This window comes from Amphiprion ocellaris, chromosome 24 (genome assembly GCF_022539595.1).
Source record: "Amphiprion ocellaris isolate individual 3 ecotype Okinawa chromosome 24, ASM2253959v1, whole genome shotgun sequence".
Classification (NCBI taxonomy): domain Eukaryota; kingdom Metazoa; phylum Chordata; class Actinopteri; family Pomacentridae; genus Amphiprion; species Amphiprion ocellaris.
In genome coordinates, this window is record NC_072789.1 from 2697246 (window position 1) to 2718831 (window position 21586).

General features: G+C 38.5%; 1 protein-coding gene across 10 annotated transcripts in view; it reads left to right on the forward strand.

The window, feature by feature from the left end:
* The window catches only part of dmd (dystrophin), a 315328-nt gene that overhangs the window by 76639 nt on the left and 217103 nt on the right, over nt 1–21586 (forward strand). For all 10 annotated transcript variants that reach the window (XM_055008380.1, XM_055008391.1, XM_055008386.1 and 7 more), the window contains one exon: nt 14091–14152. In XM_055008380.1, the coding sequence (XP_054864355.1) occupies nt 14091–14152 (62 nt within the window). The remainder of the gene's footprint in view (nt 1–14090; nt 14153–21586) is intronic.

Genomic DNA, 21586 nt, shown 5'->3' on the forward strand with positions numbered 1-21586 from the left:
AAAAACAACAAATGGTGCAAATGTACTTTCTTCAAACGGCAAAAAAAATGCATTTGTGACTAAACATTTTTTTCAAACACATATCAAATGAAATCTGACAACTGTATTGAACATGACTCAAAATTTTTCCAAAATGACAGAGAAAACTGTCTAAAATGACTAAAACAATTGTTCAAAAATACTTAAATTTGCCCAAAATGACTAAAAATTGTCCAAAATGACTTAGAATTGGTTCAAAATTACTCAACATTTGTCCAAAATGACAAAAAAACCCTGTCCAAAATAACAAGAAGGTGTCCAAAATGACTAAAAAGGAGTTCAAAATTATTAAGCATTGGTCCAAGATGGCTTAAAATTTACCCAAAATTACTCAAAATTTGTCCAATATGTCAAAAATGGTCCAAAATGACTTAAAATTGTCCAAAATGGCTAACAATTGTTCCAAAATGATTCAGAATTGATCCAAAATGGTTTAAAATTTGCCCAAAATGACTCAAATTTTTTCCAGAATGACCAAACCTGTCCAGATTCACTCAGAAATGGACAATAGTCACTACACTGGCTGTAATAACTACATACTATAGTCTTACTTGAAAGGAAAACTTACAGTGAGGTACATAGAAAAACTATTTAACCATTAGAGCCTGACAGATGCTGACAGATGCAGTTTGTGTCCAATTCCCCTTCCTTTCTGGGGGTTGAATTGCTCTCCCAGTATTTATTGCAGTGAGTTGTGGCATATATCAAATGAAACCCGACACAGAGGCAGAAACTAAGCCTGTGGTCATGACTGTGAGGAGAAAGAGGCAAAATTGGAGTTAGAGACCTGCTTTTACTGCACTGATTGGAGTGTTATTGAGACTGCTGCTACAGATCTAGATCAATTTACAGACACTGAGGCATCTGACAGCACTTGGACTCACTATGGGCATCTGCCAGGGGTCTGTCTGTAGACTTTAGGTCTTAGTTCAACACTATTGTCTCTGGAACTCACTTCAGCTCAAGTTTGTAGATGACCCAAACACGTTGGTGAATCCGTATATAGGCAGGAAGTGGAACAGGTGGTCTTCTGGTGTCGTCACAGGAAGACCCCACCTGCACTGTGTCTACTGTGGGAACCTTCATGTTTCTGGGATCCATAATCTCCCAAGATCTGAAGTGGTCAGTCAACACAGACACAGTCAATGAAAAAGACCCAATAGAGGATGTAGTTCCTGCACCAGTTTAGGAAGTTCAGCCTGCCACCAGGAGCTGCTAGTGCTGTTCTAGATTTCCTGTCTATCTGTTCTCTGAATGTCAGTGACTGTTGGGTTTGGATCAACCACCAAAATGGACAGAGATCGACTGTAATTGGTAGTCACTGGAACAGAATTATTCTGTCTATTATCAGTGGCAGTAGATGGTTTAGATTATTACTCCGCCAAGGAACACAGCGGAGTTATGTGACGATCGGCATCGTCTGTCCGTTAGCAACATTACTCAAAAATAAAATAACGGATTTGGATGAAATTTCTAAGGACCGCCTGATTAGATTTTGACAGTGATGCAGTTTATAGTCTGGATCCACAGATTTGTTAAGGATTTCCGTATCATTGCAAGATGGCATCAGTGTAACTATGACAACAAGTGAACACTACGCTGACGATCACACGATTGCAATCTGACTACAAATTGACCACTGTGGACTTATTGGGACAAAATGACAAAAAATTGTCCAAAATGACTAAAAAGTGGTCCAAAATTACTAAAAATGTGTTGACAATGACTCAAACTTGTCCAAAGTGACCAAAACAAATGTCCAAAATGACTCAAAATTTGTTGAAAATGACAAAAAATGTCCAAAATGACAAAAGAAATAGTTCCAAACAACTTAACATTGGTCCAAAATGGTTAACGATTTGCCCAAAATGACTCAAAAATTGCCCAAAACGACTAGGAATGTGTTGAAAATGGCTCAAATGTTTCCAAAATGATTCAAAATTTATCCAAAATGGCAAAAAAAACCTGTTGAAAACAACAAAAAAAAGTCCAAAATGACTAAAAAGTAGTTCAAAATTAATTAAAATTGGTCTAAAATGGTTTAAAATTTGCCCCAAATTACTCAAAATTTGTCTAAAATGACAAAAAATTGTCCAAAATGACTAAAAATTGGTCCAAAATGGTTTAAAATTTTGACTCCAAATTTGTCCAGAATGACCAAACAAAACCAAATTGACTCAGAAATGACTTGAAACCTGTCCAAAATTACTTTAAAAATGACTCAAAATTGGTCGGAAATGATTCAGTTAGTGGTAAAGAAATGGTTCAGTCAGGCTAGAATAAAAGTTCTAGACTGGTCTCTTCCCACCATCCATCACTCTGATCAACCACTGGTTCTGAATCTCAGCCCTAAACTACTACATACATTCCTGTTCACATCTCATTCCAGAAACGCTGCTCTTTGTTCCATTCCACTAGTGTCAACCTACATCATGAATATCAAGTGAAAGGAAGTTGTTTGATATCGTTTAATATCTATATTTACACTGAAGTTTGGTTGACTCTTGTTTACTCTTTCAACATATCTATAGTTGTACATCGTAGTTAAACATTCATTTCTTATTATTTTTGAGGACAGAAAGCCGAGTAAACACCAGAATTCTTCATAAGATCTGTTATTTTACAACAAGTAAACTTTGCTGTTAATGTTGTTAGATGCATCTCTGACCATCTGACTTACCTGATCCAGTATCTGCTGCTTGCTGCTTGTTGAAGCATTCAGGAGGTCTTTCTAAGAGTCAATTAAAACGTTCTTGCCAGGGAGTAGATAAAATTAAAGTTGTTGAAGGTCAATAGAAAGATATTGCTTGCCAGTGGAGATGGACAAAAGCTCAATTAGTCCAGTATTCTCCATTAAGCTGGAGGTTGTGCCTGTGCATTTTGCATGTCTAAACAGGTCTGTGCCGAGTGCCACGGGGGATTCTGGGTATTTATACCCCACACAGGCTCTAAATGAAAGCTGTGGATGCCAGAAAATGCTTCTACAATGTGTGTGTGTGTGTGTGTGCATAAACAAGACATTTTACTTTGCTGTGGTTCAGTTTTGAATTTTGGGCAATTTTCTGATATAATATCTCCGGTTTTTCTGCTCTGATATGGGCCTGGATTCTGATGTCAGTCCCAGTAATCCCCATTCAAGGCAGATTTGATCAATTTTCCAATTACAGGGAAGGAAAAACACAGAGAGCCAGTCTAGGATGATGAAAAAGAGTCGAAAGAGGAGTGAAATTTGAGCAAGATTAAAACAGCGTATGGAGTGAATAGGCCAGCAGACACAATGAGACAGACACAAACCTGGAGGTAGGATAAAGTCAGACCTTCCAACTGCAGTTTTCATATCTCATATTTGAATTGAAAGCTGACAAGGTTTTGATACGCTGAGAAAGAAGCTGCTTGACCCTGAGGGCCTTTAAAAAACAGCCGCCCAATGACACAGAGGCTTTAGTCTGTCTGGGGAGTTACTTTGGCCGTGCGTTTGTGTGTAAATGTCTGAAAAGGTAGCATTTTTCTTTATCCGCAAGCACACAGTTTTGCCTTTCAAATTGCGAAAATGCAATGTTGGAAATGACTAGACGGGAAAAGAGACGGAGCGGAGAAGACGCCCTCCGAGGCTTCCTTTCTAATAAAACACAGCAGGAGGACAGATTACTTTTCTTTATAGGAGAGGTAATTACAAGAAAGTCTGCATTTATGAAGGCATAAATTGGTACAAGAAAGAGACGGGAGATGGATAAGAGACGCAGTGGGGAGGTGGAAAATATGTGTAACAGTGGAAAGATGGCCTCTAATATGTCAACAGGAACCTTCATGATAGTGTGGGAAGAACAGATGTGTGTGTCTCTGCTTGCTTGGAGTAATTTTTGGTGAAGTTTTCAACAGCAGCTTTTCTGTGTGTGTGTATCATTTGTGTCGTGTGTGTGTGTCATATGTGCGCTAGTGTTTGTGCTTAATCTGCATCTGTAGCGAGGTTAATCCTTACCTGGTAAAGGAGCACACTGGGTTAATCTGGAACAGGTGGGAGCTGTGTCATGTGATACACACACACACACACGCACGCACGCACGCACACACGCACGCACACACACACACACACACACAGAGAGAGAGAGAGAGAGAGAGAGAGAGAGAGAGAGACAGAGAGAGATGACGGAGCAGCAGCAGTAAAAGGCCTAAGGGTCAATATATCTTGCATACATTTTTATTAAAACTAAAATTAACTAATGTTTTTGATGTTCATTATGATCACGTCTTTACAAATTCCATAATTATTTACTATGGAAACAATCATTTATTAATAAAAAATGACTGGATATCACTAAAATGTCAACTAAATAACCGTCTGAATTTAATAACAACCACCTTCTAATTAGCTAAACAATAATAAAATGAGCTGATTCAAAAATAGTTTTGATTGTGTTCTTTTTATTAAGTTGAGATAATCATGACAGATGTTTCTTTTTTGACAATATATCAAATTTTATATGGAAAATAACTAATTGTATCTGTGTCCCAGAAATCACTTTCAACTAAGTTCCCCATTATAGAAACACCTCTCCAGGAAGTGAATTAATTCCAGATCACATGACCTGCTCCACATGATGTCATTTCCTCCTGAAGAAAAGACTGGCCAGACTCCAAGGCTTTCTGACTTATTTAATATAAAGTAGTAAGCAATACATTTAATAAAAATAAATTATTCAATTTAACCTGATGTAATACATAAAAATAGCAAAACAGTTTTGCTTTTGGAGATTAATTTTGCTATTTTGGGGTTGGAAAAATCATCTGTGTGAGCTTTCTGGTTTGGTAACACAAGCAATGCTTGGCAATGCAGGCAACTAATAACGACTGGACCTTCAAGCCCTAAAAACATTCTACGTACATGTCTACTACATCATTCTACATTATCCTACAGGGTGTCCCTAGAGTCTGGACACAGAAGCAAAAATACGCATTTTCAAGATATGACATTTTTAACAATATTTTATTTAATGTATACATTTTTTACTGTTTTGAATTTAATATGTATTTGATAATTAATTCAATATATATTAAATATAATCGCCATATTTGGCTATAATTAATGATTGTTAATGAGATGTCCTATGTGTCCAGACTTTAGGGACACCCTGTATAATTCCTCACTTGGAGAATAAAGTGGTGGGACATATGTACAGGGCGGATACAGACACAGATTTGGGAGTTTAAAGAGTTTAGTTTTCATGAAGGATTTCGGTAAACTTTATTAGTGAAAGAACTAGTAACCAAGACATGCAGTGAGCGAGTCATTTTCCAGTGTAAAAACTAGACGTGTCGGTGCTCTCTTGTGGACAAACAGTGTAATGGTGTTTCATTTGGGCTTCTCAGTACCAACGTCTCTGGTTGTTGTTTACATGCTGGTGCCAAATCCTATTTTATAAGCTCAGTGTGGTTTGGAATGACTGTCCTGCTGGTAGATCACTTCTTCACAGCACACATTTAGACTTGGCCTAACAGGAGAAGCACCACAGTAATGTGTTCTGATGGAAGGAATCGGACCATGCTCTGATGTTACAAACCGACATAGATAGAACAATGAAATCATATGCTGCTTTTTGTTCGAAGATGAGTTTGTCGTGGGGAATCTTGTGAGTCATGGAACAGCTTGAGCTTGAACTTTACTGTGTTAAATGGTCTGGAGTATCCTGGTTGTGGTCGGTGTTTGAAATATCCCGCTTTTGTGTTTGGTGCATGAAAACATTCAATTTTGACAAGTGCACAGTGGCAGTGACAGCAGTCAAAGTTGATGTGTCCGATTAAATTGCTGGTTTGTGTCGAGACAGAGATATAAATAACCAGATTCCTCTGTGGTCCATCATGTTCCGAATGTGATCAAAAGCCTCATCGCTGAGCTGCTGGCTTAACGCTTTGATGCACAACATGGATCAAGAGAGAGCCATTTTCCATTGAATATGGGTCACTTTTGACCCATGTTATGCATCAAAGGGTTAACCCTCCTGTTGTCCTCTTTTACGGGCACCAAAAAATATTGTTTCCTTGTCTGAAAAAAATACAAAAATTCAGCAAACAAATTCCACAAATTTCTGAAAATTTGCAAAACCTTCAGGAAGAAAAATCCAATTATTCCTTAAAAATTTCCCTTAAACATTTTATTTTAAAAAAATCCCCCAAATTTGGCAAGAAAATCCTTGTAAATATTTTCAAAAAATGAATAAAATCTTCCAAAAAAATCCTAAATATATCTAAATTGATTCCATATATATATCAGTAAAACTTGTAATATTTTCTTTAAGAATATTCACATAAAAATCAACCAAAATCCAGTGAAATTCACCGGATATTGGTTGATTTTTTTGTGTGAATGTTCTTAAGAAACATTTTTAACATTTCTTTTTTTCCACCAAAAAATGTTCAAAGATTTCCCAAAAATGTTGAAAATATGGACATCAGAAGTTTCACTATGAAAATCTTCTTTTTTTTCCACATTTTCAATCTTTAAAACGAGTCAATTTTGACCTGCAGGACAACATGAGGGTTAATGAGAACACAATTAATATTGAGGACTGAATAACAAAAAAGTAGTCAAGACCAATAGGCAAAGGAAAACTGCCCTAAAGCTTGAAGCTTACTGCATTTTGAATTGCTTCTGTAAATGAAATACTGGATAAATCAACCTGGACTACCAGAACCTGATTGAAGGTTCCAGTGTGGCTCTTGGTGTTCAATCTGAAATGCTTTTCTTTATTCCAAAAATTGCAGAAGTTTGTTCATAGCGCACTTGTTCTGCTCCCTACCTCAGCTCCCCAGTGTTAGCTAGAAGCTACCAGTTATTGGACGATACATTCAGCACGGTGAAATATCTTTCTAGCACTGATGTCTAGAGTAGAGTGAAAAATGCCAAGTGTGTCGAGATTGTACAAATGTTCATTACCGTTCAAACGTTTGGGGTCACCCAGGCAATTTCATGTTTTCGTTTCCAGCTAGATTTGTCTACGTCCACTATAAATAGTCTTGGAACTTGTTGGTTAAACGCAGCATGTATAGCAAAGACAATTGAAGGCCGCTCTAGATGTCTGAAAAGAAAGAAAGAAGCTCAATATCCGACACTCCATACTTGGAAATATTGTTGAAAAGTGAAAAAAATGAGGACTAGTGATTGAAAACAAAGGATTGTACCAGCAAACCCAGAAAGACCAGCAGTCAGCTAGACCACAAAATTATTGTAAAATCAAGAAAACACGCAAAATCAATGAGATGGTCAGATCACAGACCATTCAAAATATCAATACGTATGGATCTAGAGTGACAGACAGCTAGGATTAAATTTGCAAGAACATACGCTACCCTTCAATAGTTTGGGGTCATATTTGGATGATGTTCATTTTGTCGTTGACTATCATAGGATAATGTTATTTCTTTTACCGACAAATCAAAGATAAGGTGGTTTTACCTTAGCTGACATGTTTCAACTGCAGTCTTCTTCAGAGCATCACCTGACATGTGCTGACGTGTCCTTTTCATCAGGTGACCGGTCTGACAGATTCAGACAGGTCACCTGATAAAAAGGACACGTCAGATGACACTCTGAAGAAGACTGCAGTTGCAGTTGAAACATGTCAGCTAAGGTAAAACCACCTTATCTTTGATTTGTCGGTAAAAGAAATAACATTATCCTAGTTTGGAGTCACCCAGACAATTCCATGTTTTCCATGAAAACACCCACTTTTATCCATGTGCTAACATAACTGTACAAGGGTTTTCTAATCATCAATGAGTCTTTCAACACCACTAGCTAACACAATGTAGCATTAGAACACAGGAGTGATGGTTGCTGGAAATGTTCCTCTGTACCCCTATGGAGATATAGTCTTACCCCAATATTTATACTAGGCTGGTAAATGCATATATTATACGATATTGTAGGGTTTTTGAGTATATTTAAACTTCCAATCTTATTTCTCTGTTGGAAAGTACTTTGGCGTAATTTTAGTTTTTTTTTTTTTTTAAATGTGTCACACAAATATTGGTGACTTGATTTGACTTGCATCTGAATATAATGGAGCTGAATGGAAACTGAAGTGTTGATGGGATAAAAATTAAACAATAACTCCATATTTTGGCTCTAATTTCTCACACACATAATATATTCCTTAGAGGTGATGCTTCTTCATCTATCAGCCTGCACAGTGCTGAGTTATAATCTTACAGCTATATATAAATCTTTTTTTTCAGAGTGGAAGAGTTTAAATCACATCCAAATGAAACGATAATCTGATCATCTTGACTGAGTCTGGCGCTACGTGTCATTTACATGTCAAATATCTGCTTGACGATTACGTACAACCTGTTTTTATCATATCAAAACGCATTTCTAATAGACTTCTACTACGTGCCATGGAGGGATAATTCACAGCAGCCGTCTGATCCGTCATGGAGGCCACTCTCAACTGGCTCGTCGGTGTCATGCCATGTTTGCCACTGTTTTGGCACCAGCTGCCAAGCAACGGTCACGGCTATCAGCCACAGAAGGAATATCAGAGCGAATCCAATTAGATCAGGTCATTACTGAGAAATGAGACTGAGAGGAAGTGAGGGAAGACGAGGATGGAGATAGGCTGACTGATAGAGAGACAGAAGTGGAAACAGCTGAGAAGAGGAGGAGGAAGAGGAGGAGGAGGAGATGAGGAACGGTGGAGAGGGAGAGACAGGCCAACACGAAAGAGAAAGAAGTGACAGCAGGAAAGAGGAAGATGATTAGTGAGGGGATGGGTGACAAGCTGAGGCCGGCCTCAATCTCAATTAGCACACACACACACACTACAGGCACACACACACACACACACACACACACACACACACACACACACACTACAGGCACACGCACACACACACACACACACACACACACACACACTGTAATTTTTCTGCAGGGTTGTAACCACCCAGAAATGATAAAACAGGAAAAAGACGACCTGTATGTGTGATAAATTTCAAAATAAAGCTGACCAGACTAGGGCATTAAAAAGCATTAATAGTCATTATATTGATTTTGTGAAAATTACGGCCTTAAATGGCATTAAAAATCATTAAATTTGATTCTTAGTGGCATTAAAAATTCTTTCTGCAGTTTTTAAGAAAAATATTTGATAATAATAATGAAATAATATGTATTTCTAGACTGCGATTTGTCAGATATGTGCATCTGCGTAAACATGCTGAAGCATTGCGATAATTGTTCCGGCCGGTCGGGTACAATTGCCAAAAACTGCATGTTTTTAAAGTGTCTGGCAGACTGGATCAGATGGAGGAGAGCTGGGAAATGGGGAAACGCAAATTCCAGCAAAAATGGCTGTAAAACGTGGAATTCAGAGAATGACTGCAGCCCGTGGGTGGTCAGGGGTGGTTTGCAGATTCAGAAATAGTGAAATGTAGGGACAGTTTTCATAGAAAAATCATCTTTTACAAAAAAAATAAATAAACCTGTGCAATTTGTTGAGTTCATGGTCATGGCATTAAAATTTTTACAGTATAGCATTAAAATGGCATTAAAAAGCATTAAATTTGACTGGTTGATAACTGCAGCAACCCTGCAGACGGGCTGAACTGCTCCCGTATGATTTGTGAATATGTGTGTGTGTGTGTGTGTGTGTGTGTGTCAATCTGTGTGTAAGCATAGCATGTGTCAAGGGAAAAACTACATTTACAGGCTTCAAAATGTAAAGCTGAGAGCCATTATGTGCAGCCAGAGGAAGAGAAAATGAAAAAAAAGAAGAGAGTGAAGAAAGAGCAGCAAAGTAAAAATGAGACAAAGATGGATAAGCACAGAAAAGGAAAGGTGATAATAAATTGGTTCGTCTTTGGTAAAAAATAAATAAATAAAAGCATGTGAAGGAAGAATGAGAGCAGGTTTGTTCCTCCTGGCTGGTGTTAGACTGAACATCACACACCCGCTGGTAGAAGCACATGCTGCTGATGGAGTGTGAGCAACACCGTAAAGAATCCGTGGGATTTACGTGTGACTTCTGACTGTCGGTGTGAAACGCAAAGAAGTGTGCGACAAAGAGTGCGAGAAGGTGTGAGTCAGAGGGAGAAAACATGACTGAGGAGCAGCAGGGTTTGAGCTCGCTGCTATTCCTGCAGAAATCCAGTAAAAAGCTCATCCAAGTGGCCTCTCCTTCTCCAAGTTCAAATGAACACATGGGATGCTTCTCATCTACACAACGAAGGAAGGCCACAGAACACTTTTTCATTCCCTAAAGAATAATTAAACTTAACACAGCAGAACAAGTGGACAAACTTGAGATGCAGCTGAACTACCCCTGATGGATGTGTGACACCTTGACAAGGTGTTCACAAAATATTGATAAACTGTCCTGATTAATTAACATTTGCATTTGTGTACATAAACACACTATGCTATGCATTGCAGTCCTCATGCATCAGTGTCATTTCAGCTGCTGTCAGCGGCATCAATACGCCCGATGATCTCAGCAAACAGCCAGCTGACTTTCACAGCACTGCTCAGGGATAAAAATTCTTCAATCCACAACCCAAATCGGCAGAATAAAGAAACACAATGATTAGCAGGAGTTTCATTGAGAGCAGCTATGGGAGGCTGCAGTGTCTCATCTGTCTTCAGTTGCTAGCTAACAAAGCCATGAAGCCAGCTGAGCTGAAGTCCCGTCTGACAGCAGAACACCTGAAGCATGCAGACTTCATCAACAGAAGGATGCCAGGAGAAACAAACAGTTAATGTTCCCTCCAAACAATTTCATAAAGACAACCGAAGATGTCTTATTTGGCCACTTAGCATCTTACATCCATTACATTAGCAAGTTGATGAAGTCATCATTCTCTGATCAGAGGGCATGTCTGCATGAGGAAACTGAAAGAGTTGATCATTTGCAGGGACTGGCAAAGTGACAGTCATAATTTAGAAACCAAAATGTATTCTAAACTTTTGACTCGTCAAAGTATCCACCTTTGGCGGCGTGAAGCTGTTGTCCTGTGAACCGCAGATCACCAAGCTGTTGACTCTCACAAACTTCTCTTCTGATTCTGTTGTGGCTTAGGTTTTGTCATTTCAGCCACATTTTAGCTTGTTTTATACACATTTTCAGTCATTTGGGACGGGTTTTTGTGTCATTTTGGCCACATTTTAAGTAGTTCTGGACGATTTTCAGTAATTTTGGACATGTTTTGTTATTTCAGCCACGTTTTAGGTTTTCTGTACATTTTTTGCTATTCTGGCCACAATTTGTTTTGTTTTTGGTGGATTTTAAGTCATTTTGGTCAAGTTTTGAGTCATTTTAAGTCATTTTGACAAACTTTAAATCATTTTGAAAAGGTTTTAAACTATTTTAGACACATTTTAAATCATTTTTGGAAAAATTCTAAGTAATTTTGGACAAGTTTAGTCATTTTAGCCTCATTTTAGGTTGTTGTAGACAGATTTTGTGTTATTCTAGCCACAATTCAAGTTGTTTTGGTCAGATTTTCAAGTTGAAACTGAGACTTCTGACTAAAACCACTATTAAGCTGTGCTTGAAGCTGTTGAATCTCAGAAACTTGTCTTCTGATTCTGTTGTGGCTTTGGGTCTTCCAGATCTCTTCCTGTCAGAGTTTCCTCCAGTTTCTGAGCCTTTTGATGCTGAAGAAAACTGGACTCACTGACACCTTGACTTTCTTCACTATTTCTCTGTAGGAAAGACTCACATTTTTAAGTCTTATGATGGTCTGTCTCTCTTCTATTGTTAATTGCCTTTTCCTCTCCATTTTTATAGCAACACACCACTGTCTGCAGTATAATCCTGTTCTAATAATACTCTGGAGGGTTTGGTGTGTTCCAACACTAGTTTTATGCAGACAGAGGGGGTTGGAAGTAATCTAGAAAAGTTGGAACACCTGTAGGATTTGGTAGCACCAACTTTCAAGGCTTCATCAACCTCCATTGTTGGAGAACAGCTTTAAGTTTTTAACCCATTTCTGGTTCTCTGAAAAAGGCCTTTTTGTATAATTCTGAAATGTACATTATTGTTCAGTTTTGGGGAACCTTACCTTTTTTTTAACCTCTGGCAGTTCACCATTTACCTTTGCACCATTTCAAGCTATTCATTGAACTTGAACTACTTGAATTTCAATTTTTTTAAAAAATGAAAAAATTGGGGCATAGTATATGTTTACAGCATTTGTCAAATCACTGTAAAAACAGACAGAATTGCCTTTCAATGCGCCAATGTTCTTTAAGCTGATAATGTGCTATGTGCTGTTCTGGAGCCAACTTTATCAGAGTTTGTCTTTTTCCAGAAGACTTATAATAAATCGATAAAGAACCAAAATGCATTGTTTTTTTAGTCACTTGTGTTTTCGTCATTGGAGCCTGGAAAATAAGGAGTTGTCGGAGAAGACTGCCATGATATACTTGGTCTTTACAACCATAGATATGGACGTATTCCCTGCTTTAGATAAGGGTGTTTGCTACATGCTTCTGTTTCATTCATGCTTTGCTGCTCAGCCTACCGTTATCTCACACTTGAATATGCGTGGTTGTGTTTGAAGCTACACGTTTGCGTGTAACTGTTGTGTATCCGGCGTCTCACTACAGTGCACTGCTAGACGTGGGACCTTTTAATTGAAGGAGAAGCTTCATTATCGGCTCCATTAGTCAATGCCTGGCCGGTGTCAACACACACCAACACACACACTGAAAGAGTACCGTTAGCTGGGCTGGTATAAGATTTAACCCGATGTTCTGTTTAAGGATGAGTGTAATTTATTACCCATAATAATGGGAGGTGACCCCATTTCCAGTCAAATGAGAGAGGCGGCAGAGAGGCATTATTAGAAGTCATCATTTCCATTGTAATGCACGTCCCACACTAGACTACATTTTTCTTCAACAACAACAACAAAGAAAGTGTCTCAATGGATGCCTCCTTTACTTTTCTAGGTCCACATCATTATGATTGACAAAAAATCAAAAGTTGCAGCTCTTTTTTTGGGGAAAAAAAAAGTTGAACAATGCATTCTGTTTGGGTGGAAGAGAAACCTCCAGCTGTGGTTGTTTTCACTTCTTAAATCCATTTGAAATGCGCTTGAGTTGGCTGAAAACATTCTGCAAATTTGAGCCTTTTGGTAACCAATTGCTCTGGAAAATGCTCGGCCCTTGAGCTGTAAAAGAGATACAACATGATAACAGTTAAGATTTAGTTTTAGATGGCTGTGATTGTGGTTGTAAAGAACACCAACTGTACCACTGGGTCCAGACTACAGGGTATTTGTCTAATATGATACCACTGTGTCAGGTTAAGATAAATACTTGTATGTAGACATAATTGTGACTTTCATTGCTGTTTGAGAAAGAGTTGTTTTGAAACAAGAGTGGAAGCAAACAGTGGTGGTTAAACTTGTGTGTATGACACTGATTGTCTTGACCAAAAGGACTGTATGAGTCATTTATCATGTTTCTTACTTTGCCATGTTGTAATCCAGAAGAAAATAGTCTGACTTGACCAAAAAACAACAACCAACCAACCAAAAAACAAATACTGACATCAATTTTGGATCCTCAGAAGTTTCACTGTGAAAATATATACTTTTTCCCACATTTTCAAACTTTAAAACGGGTCAATTTCGACCCGCAGGACGACACGAGGGTTAAAACAGCAGACAGGAGTGCTTCGACTTCCTCCAGTCTGTCTGGTGATGGTGACGGCCTGGAAGTGCTGCACTGATTGATATGAAGAGGAAGCATTTAGCCCTGAGCAACATTAGAGGAGTCTCTTATCATGCTAAGCACCACTTATGTTTGGTGTGTGTGTTTAGACAGGGAAACTGACACACACACACACACACACACACACACACACACACATATATCACCGTTAAGCTGGAACCTGCTGTGTCTGGATATTTACTAAAAGAGTGCTTTCTTCATGTTCCTGTTAAACTGCTGCTGTACTTCTAACATGTGCTTCAGATTGCCTCACTGAATCAGACCCACACTCTCAGAGTTCCTTTTTACTGACTCCGGTTTTCTTTTCTCCTTTCAGACGAAAGAGAAGACGTTCAGAAGAAGACTTTCACAAAATGGGTGAACTCACAGTTGGCTAAGGTAAGACAAGTAAACTCTGTGCTTCTTAATCCTGGTAACATTCTGTGGAACCGTCTCATCTCTTTGGATGTATATCTCCTGGAAGCATACCTTGGGCCTTGTGCCTGACTTCTCCATTTTTTTGGTATTCAGCAGTGTCCTGGTGTCCCATCAGAAATGCTGAAAAGCTTTTTGGAAAGTTGTTTTCTGTTACACCTCATGATGACATTATTGCCTCACTGTTGCTATGAATAAATACATATTCAAGCCTGTGAAAAGCACATATTTGGGCACTGGTTTAGTGCAGAACAGCATTCTTGAAATATTGGAGGGGTTTGATGGCGCCAGCTCTGCAGATGAAGGCAAGGCAAGTTTATTTGTAAAGGACAATTCATACACTAGGCAGTTCAAGGTGCTTTACAATAGCACAGAAATATATTGAGAAAAATGATTTAAAGGTAAACATAAAACATAAAAGTAGGCATTAGGATCATAAAAGTGCATTAAAAGACAAGAAAATAGACTGAGCATCTAAGAGAAAGCTAAGTAAATGGCGACATTTTGCTTTTGTCTGCCTCACTATCCAAAACCCAACTATTCAGTGTAAATTCTATTTATTGCCAAAAGAACATACTAAAAAATGACATCTATCCTGAAGAGAACAACACAACCGGTGCGCAGTTAGACTTTTTTTTATATACACAGTCTTAGTCAAATTCACGTGTTATTTATTCAGGTGTTTCAATGATGGTTCTACATTTTCAGTACAAGAAAAGCACAGAGAGCGCAGTACTCCTCCAAGGCCGCTCAGTCATTGTATCATTTCCGACAGATGAAATCTTGAAAAAAAATTGTGGCAGAAAGAATGTGTGCATTTAATATAGATGTACCAGAAACAAAATGACCTTGCATTGAGCACACGCGTGTGTTATGCATGTGTATGTTATGTACGGATACCAAATCGCCTGTCCTAAAGATGTAGCGGACAGCGGGAATTGATGGGACTCAGAAACACCCTCACAATTGAATCAGTTGTTCCTTGTATGATTTCTAATGCTACATTGTGTTAGCTAGTGGTGTTGAAAGACTCATTGATGATTAGAAAACCCTTGTGCAGTTATGTTAGCACATGGATAAAAGTAAGTTTCCATGGAAAACATGGAATTGTCTTGGTGACCCCAAACTTTTGAATGGTAGCGTATGATTAGCTTACAGTTTATAGTCGGTTTTCACTTTTTGTTTGGCCGCTAAAACTACATGATTAGGTTCAGTAAAATAACACAGTTTTGACTCAAACCAATCAGAACACATTTTAAGCTTCTCCTCTATTTTCTGGGCTACCAGGGTTCCATCTAATATATAATCGGCAGGTTGAAAAGGTGCAACATCAAAGCATTAAAGGTTGATTTGAAATGTGAAATGGAATCCAGCAGAACATGTTTCCCTCAAAATGTAACGAATATTGCAGTTTACTTGTATAGGAACATCATTTTTGGGAGGCAGAACTTCTCCAGATCTGATTCGGTCAGTATTTGTTGTTCAGAGTTTTAATATTGTCAGTTGGCATTTGTGAACGGCTCTCTGTGCATAGCCAAACCAATGATAAATGCCACCCGCCAATTATAAACCACTGAGAGGCAAGGATAATAAGATGAGATAAATACATGACTGGATTTTGAAGCGCTTTTTAATTTCATTCTTCTTTTGAAAAACTGTGATGACATTTTTTGTCAGTCTTAGAAGCTGTTTGTGTTTGCAGAGCGGCAAAATGTTGGTTTTCCTGCTTGAAAATTGTAGCTGGCTTCAAACCAGCTCTCTGTTGGCAAGGGAGTAAAAGAAGGAGAGAAAATACTCAAGAATATCATCAACGTGAAAAGTGAAACCCTTTAGATTAAACAATCACTGAAGAAGAAAACCCCAAAAGATGAGGGCAGATGGAGTATCAGTTGGGACAACCTACAAAGAACACAAAAAAACAAATAACAAGAAAGCTGTATAACTATTATTTTTGCTTTCTTATGTAGGTTAAATAATAATAATATGTTATTTATTACTCCGCCAATGTACGCAGCGGAATTATGTAACGATTGGCGTATGTTTGTTTGTCTGTCTGTCTGTCTGTCTGTCTGTCTGTCTGTCTGTCTGTCTGTTAGCAACATTACTCAAAAACAGACTAACAGATTTGGATGAAATTTTCAGGAAAGGTCAGAAACGACACAAGGACCAAGTGATTAGATTTTGGCAGTGATGCAGCTTATAGTCTGGATCCACGGATTAGTTAAGATTTCTGTATCATTGCCAGATAGCGGCACGGCGTCACTGTAACCATGACAACAAGTGAACACTACACGATCACATGATTGTGATCCTACTATAAATCCACCACTGTGGACTTATCGGGACTTATTTGTCAGAAATGATACAACGACTGAGCAGCCTTGGTGGAGTACTGCGTTCTCTGAGTAATTTTCTTGTTGGAACTGCACTCGCTTTTCTTGAGAAATTTCCCCCACGGTTTTTTCAAAATTGTCCAGTATAGTTGCCACGTTGTAAAAGATTCATAGAGGGAGGGAGAGTGTGAAACTGTTGTTTGTGACAATTTAAACTACTACTGACAATGTTTGTACCCGCAAACAAGAAATTTGACTCTGGTGAATCTTAGTTTTCTGTGTAGAACAATCAGAAATACAGCAAATGAAGTACTAAAAATGAGGTAAAAGCTGAGGAGTCAGCAGTGGTAGTCATCTGTGCAGACATTACTAACAGGAGCTGGGTTCTTTTCCTTTACTTCAGTGTCACGGTGGAAGCAGCTCGTCCATTTAGCCCACAGCCTCACACTTTGAACAGCTTTGTCAGTCAGTTTCTTCTCTCCTCGGTTCAGTTCCTATCTTCCCCTCCCCTGGTTTGTTTTCATTTATTCCCTCCTCCTACTTTCAAAAACAAATGAACAGAAGGAGGGGATTTGTTGTTTTTAACACCGACAGCATCTTCCTGCTCCTTTCATCTCGGCCTGTTTTCTATTCATCTCTTCTAGTTTTCTTTCAGGGTTAAAACTCCGACACAAGCTCACAAAGGTTATTCCCTCCACCACCACCACCACATAGGAGCTGAAAACTTATTTAGATTTTTGTTCTAATTACATTTCTGTGCTGATGTGTGTTTGTTTGTGGTGTGTGTGTGTGTGTGTGTGTGTGTGTGTGTGTGTGTGTGTGTGTACTACATGCATACCAACACAACACTTGTATTTTCAAAGTTGATTACAAGGGTACTAGAGGTGTGCAGTCGCCATGGTGACAGTGACTCAAGTGAGTGTGAAAAAGAGAGATCTCTTTTTCCTCTCTACTCCTCTGTCTTCTCTTCCCATTTTCCTCATCTTATTTCATCCTCACCTCTTTTCGCTTTCCCCCTGTTTCCCACCCTCATTTATTTCTCATTTTGTCTTCTCACTTACAGTCTGTTTTCATCTCCTCTGTTTCCTTCCCTTACCTCCTCTTGCCTGCCTCATCTTTTCTTCCTGTCTTTCTTATACATTCCTCTGTTTTCCCTGTCACCCCATCACCTTAGTTCTTCTTTTACCTACTCTTTTCATTCTTTTCTCCTCTCATCCAGTTCCTTCGTTTCCTTCACTAACTTTTTCCTTTCCTCATTGACCATCTCCTTCTTTTATGGTCTTTCTTTCCACCACATTACATTTTCTTGCTCCCCTTTCCTCTCCACCTCACTTCCTTTGTATTCTTGTCTCTTTCCTTTTCTTTCATTTTTTTCCCTTTCCTTTCCTTTCCTTTCCTTTCCTTTCCTTTCCTCTCCTTTCCTCTCCTTTTCTTTTCTTTTCTTTTCTTTTCTTTTCTTTTCTTTTCTTTTCTTTTCATCTCTTTCCTTTCCTTTCCAATCCTTTCCTTTCATTCCTTCCCCTTCTTTCTCTTTCCATTCATTTCTTTTCCTTTGTTTCCTTCCTTTTCATTTCATTCATTTCCTTTCCTTTCCAATCCAATTATTTCCTTTCGTTCCTTTCCTTTCCAATCCAATCATTTCCTTTCGTTTCTTTCCTTTCCAATCCGTTCCTCACCTTTCCAACCCTTTTCTTGCCTTTCCTTTCCTTTCCTTTCCTTTCCTTTCCAATTCTCTCCTTTCCAATTTTTTTCTTTCCAATCCTGTGATTTCATTTCCTCTGTTTTCCTTTCCTTTCCTTTCCTTCCATCACCTCCCTTTTCCTTACCTCTCTTCTCTCTCTTGAATCCCTTCCTCCAATTTCCATTCCATTTCTATTCTCCTCTCCTCTGCTCTCCTCCGTCTTTTCTTCTTCTTTTTTTTTCTCCAGCCTGTTCCCCACTAACAATAACTGAAGAAAAGATAGAAATTTTAGACACAGGGTACAAGAAGATAAGAAAATTGACAGATGAGTCTCCAACAGACAAAAATATCAACGTGACTCAGGAGAGTAAGAGATAGTGAGACGGCAGATGTAAGATTTAAGCTTTGGTAATGAGAGCAATGAGGAATGTGGAAACAGAGCAAGAGGCGGCTGGCAGTGAAGCAGCATCGCGTCTGACCTCAGTGTGATTTGCTTCTCAGCAAACTATAAACGAGGCACTTCAGGAGGATACGAGCATCTGTCATCAGGGCAGGAAACTGATCTGTTTCCTTCTTGTTTACCAACCACAGCTGGTACTTTATTTAAAAGCACCAGCAGCTAATCCCATTCCACTGCGTGCACTCATACACCGCCACATTGCAACTGCAATTTCGTCCGTAATTTACTTTTCAGATTTTTATAGGAGCCACTTATCCATTTACAGTTAAGCCCTGCCAAATTTGAACATAGTGATTTTTTTCTTTATTTTACCAACAGGTTTCTTCCTGCTGGAAATGACATAAACGAGATGGTAAGACATCAAGACATGAGGCAAGATAACTTCTGGCATGGATGGCTACCATAGTAAACAAATGGTTATGGGTGCAAGAAACACTACTGGGTATGAAAGAAAGAGGATAAAGTGGGAAGTTCTAGCAGTAAGTTAGGTTTGAAATATGACATGGCCTCAGCAGGAGGTGAAGACATCTACAGTGAACCCCAAAAGATAGACATAAGTCATCTGAAAATGACTCAAACCCTACCCCAACCCAACCCCCAGAACCCAAACTCTAACCCTAAACCAATAACCTTCCCCATTTAGTTGTACATATGGTTGCCAACTCACAAATCTCTGCAAACTGTTTTCTCTCCAAGTTTATTGTGGTAATTAATTCGTATTCCAACCGCTTTGATGCTTCCTTTGAAAGCTCAGTTGCCATTCTCTGGTTGGTCCAGTTCCAATTTGTCTTCATCCAATTTTTGATGGCGTTGATTATATTGGCCTTGGATTTCCTACATTACTGACAAAATTTATGACATTACAGATGCATTTATTCCATTCCTGCAGCTCAGTATTCATTCCTTTTTTCTGTAATAATAATTTGTCCCTCATTTTACAAAATGCATGAAAGTATGAAATGTCCATATAATTTTCCCACTCACTTAAACCACTGAAAATGCCGTCCATATTTTAAAAGCCCTCTCTAATAATTCCCATATTCATGGGAACAGGTGTAATTTTAATGCCTTTTTCTACTTTAGTTGTCTGATTAGGTTGTATTAAACCTATCTTGATGTCAGTTTTTGCTGCCACAGTTGCTTTTTGGTTCTACAGTCATTGCTTCATCTAATGTCATAAGAAATCCTGTTTTTTTGTGGCTGCTGTGTGTGAAGGAGTTTGCATTTCTTTTCATGTGTAGCTTTCACTTGTCATTATTGAATTTTGGTATACTGTGACAAAAGAATGTTTTACCCTTTGATTTAAGGGAACTGAAAAATGGCGCCTGTTGTTTTGTTCTCCTTTTTGAGTTTAACTTTGCAGTATTTGCCTTGTCCAAATTTAGACAATAATGGTTGTGACCGTTTATTAGGGCCTCTTCAGAACAGCTCTGAAAGATTTTTTACGACCTACTGACAGGTAACCACAATAAATTTCCCTTTACATTGAATAAAATGATGTATTTCTCTGGGTTTGGATATTGTTAATAATATATTGGATAATGTAAGTCCACAAGTTAACAAAGTATATACCATTTTTCCACATATATTGAGAAACTTTAATGCAGAAATGTAAGATTATACCTTAATTTGTAAGTACTTGGGATGTTTTACCCAATAAGGTAAGAATAGACCAATGAATTGACCTCGCAGAGAGAGACTTGAAAGGAAACAGGTGGCAGAAACTGGGGAGGTAGCTAGCTAGCTGTCACTGTTTGCTCAGGTTCCTCAAAAAATAGGCAGAAGACATCGGGAAAGAGTGATCAGGAAAATCCAATGGGAACTGAGGAAAGAAAAGGATTAGGAAAGGTGAGATGACATGAAGATTTCAGGGATAATATTCACATGTGGAGAGCAAAGAGATGAGGAGGGCAGCATTTTGTCATGTCTGCCTTGTTCGCACCTAAATTCTTGCTGAAGCATAAACATCCCATATTGCATCCCTCAAGCATTTTCTTATCCAAACTTATTTAGGCTTCTGTTTTTACATTTTTTTCTCACTGGAAGTCACACAAAATGGCTCACTCCTCTCTGATTATCTTGCTCCCTCTAGCGAGATAATCTTAATAACATCCCATATACAGGTAATTCTGCAGTAAATGATGCCGTTATCGTCCAGTCTGGTAGTGTGTTCATGTCCGAGATCAGAGAGAAGAACATCTGTGAGGTTTCTCCCTGTGTGTGTGATGCAAACTGATTTTAAAACTCTTGTGGTGTGAGCCTGGTCTTTTCTCATTCTGATTGATGTGAACCCTTGGAAGACTGCAACGAAAGGCAATCGCAGACGGCCCAATTCTTTTCATGCATAACACAGTTATTTAATGTGTCAGCCCTGTCTGTGCTAACAATGGCAGCCAGAGCGATGTCTGGACCAGGACTGGGCGATGGTAAATACGTGGTTATGTTCTTGACATGGCTTTTTGCTTCTGCTTTATACAGTATGCATTATGATAAACATTGGATAAACAAAGCAAAATCCAAGAAATCATTTCAAAAACAGCATTTAGGATGATGCTATTATGTGCAGTACATTTCTCGTGCCTTCTAGCATCTCTGAGTGCAAAATAATTTCTTCTGGGATTTCTGACTTGGTCTGAAGTAGGTTGAATGATGATTTGAATCAAAACTAATTAAGAACTCATGGAGTACTGATGAAGAAAAAATACTTACCGTCACATATCACTCCTTCATTCCATTTCCCACAGTTATCCACAATTCTTTTATCTTTTGTTATGTGCTACTGTCTGCCAGATCGCCGGGGTTAACGGAGTCTTTACACTGAATGACACCTGAAAGTTCTCAACTAAAACGTTCTGATTTCATGTGTGTTAACATCTATAAAATATCGACTGCGGTTGGAGTTCAGAAGAAAGATCTGTGTTTGC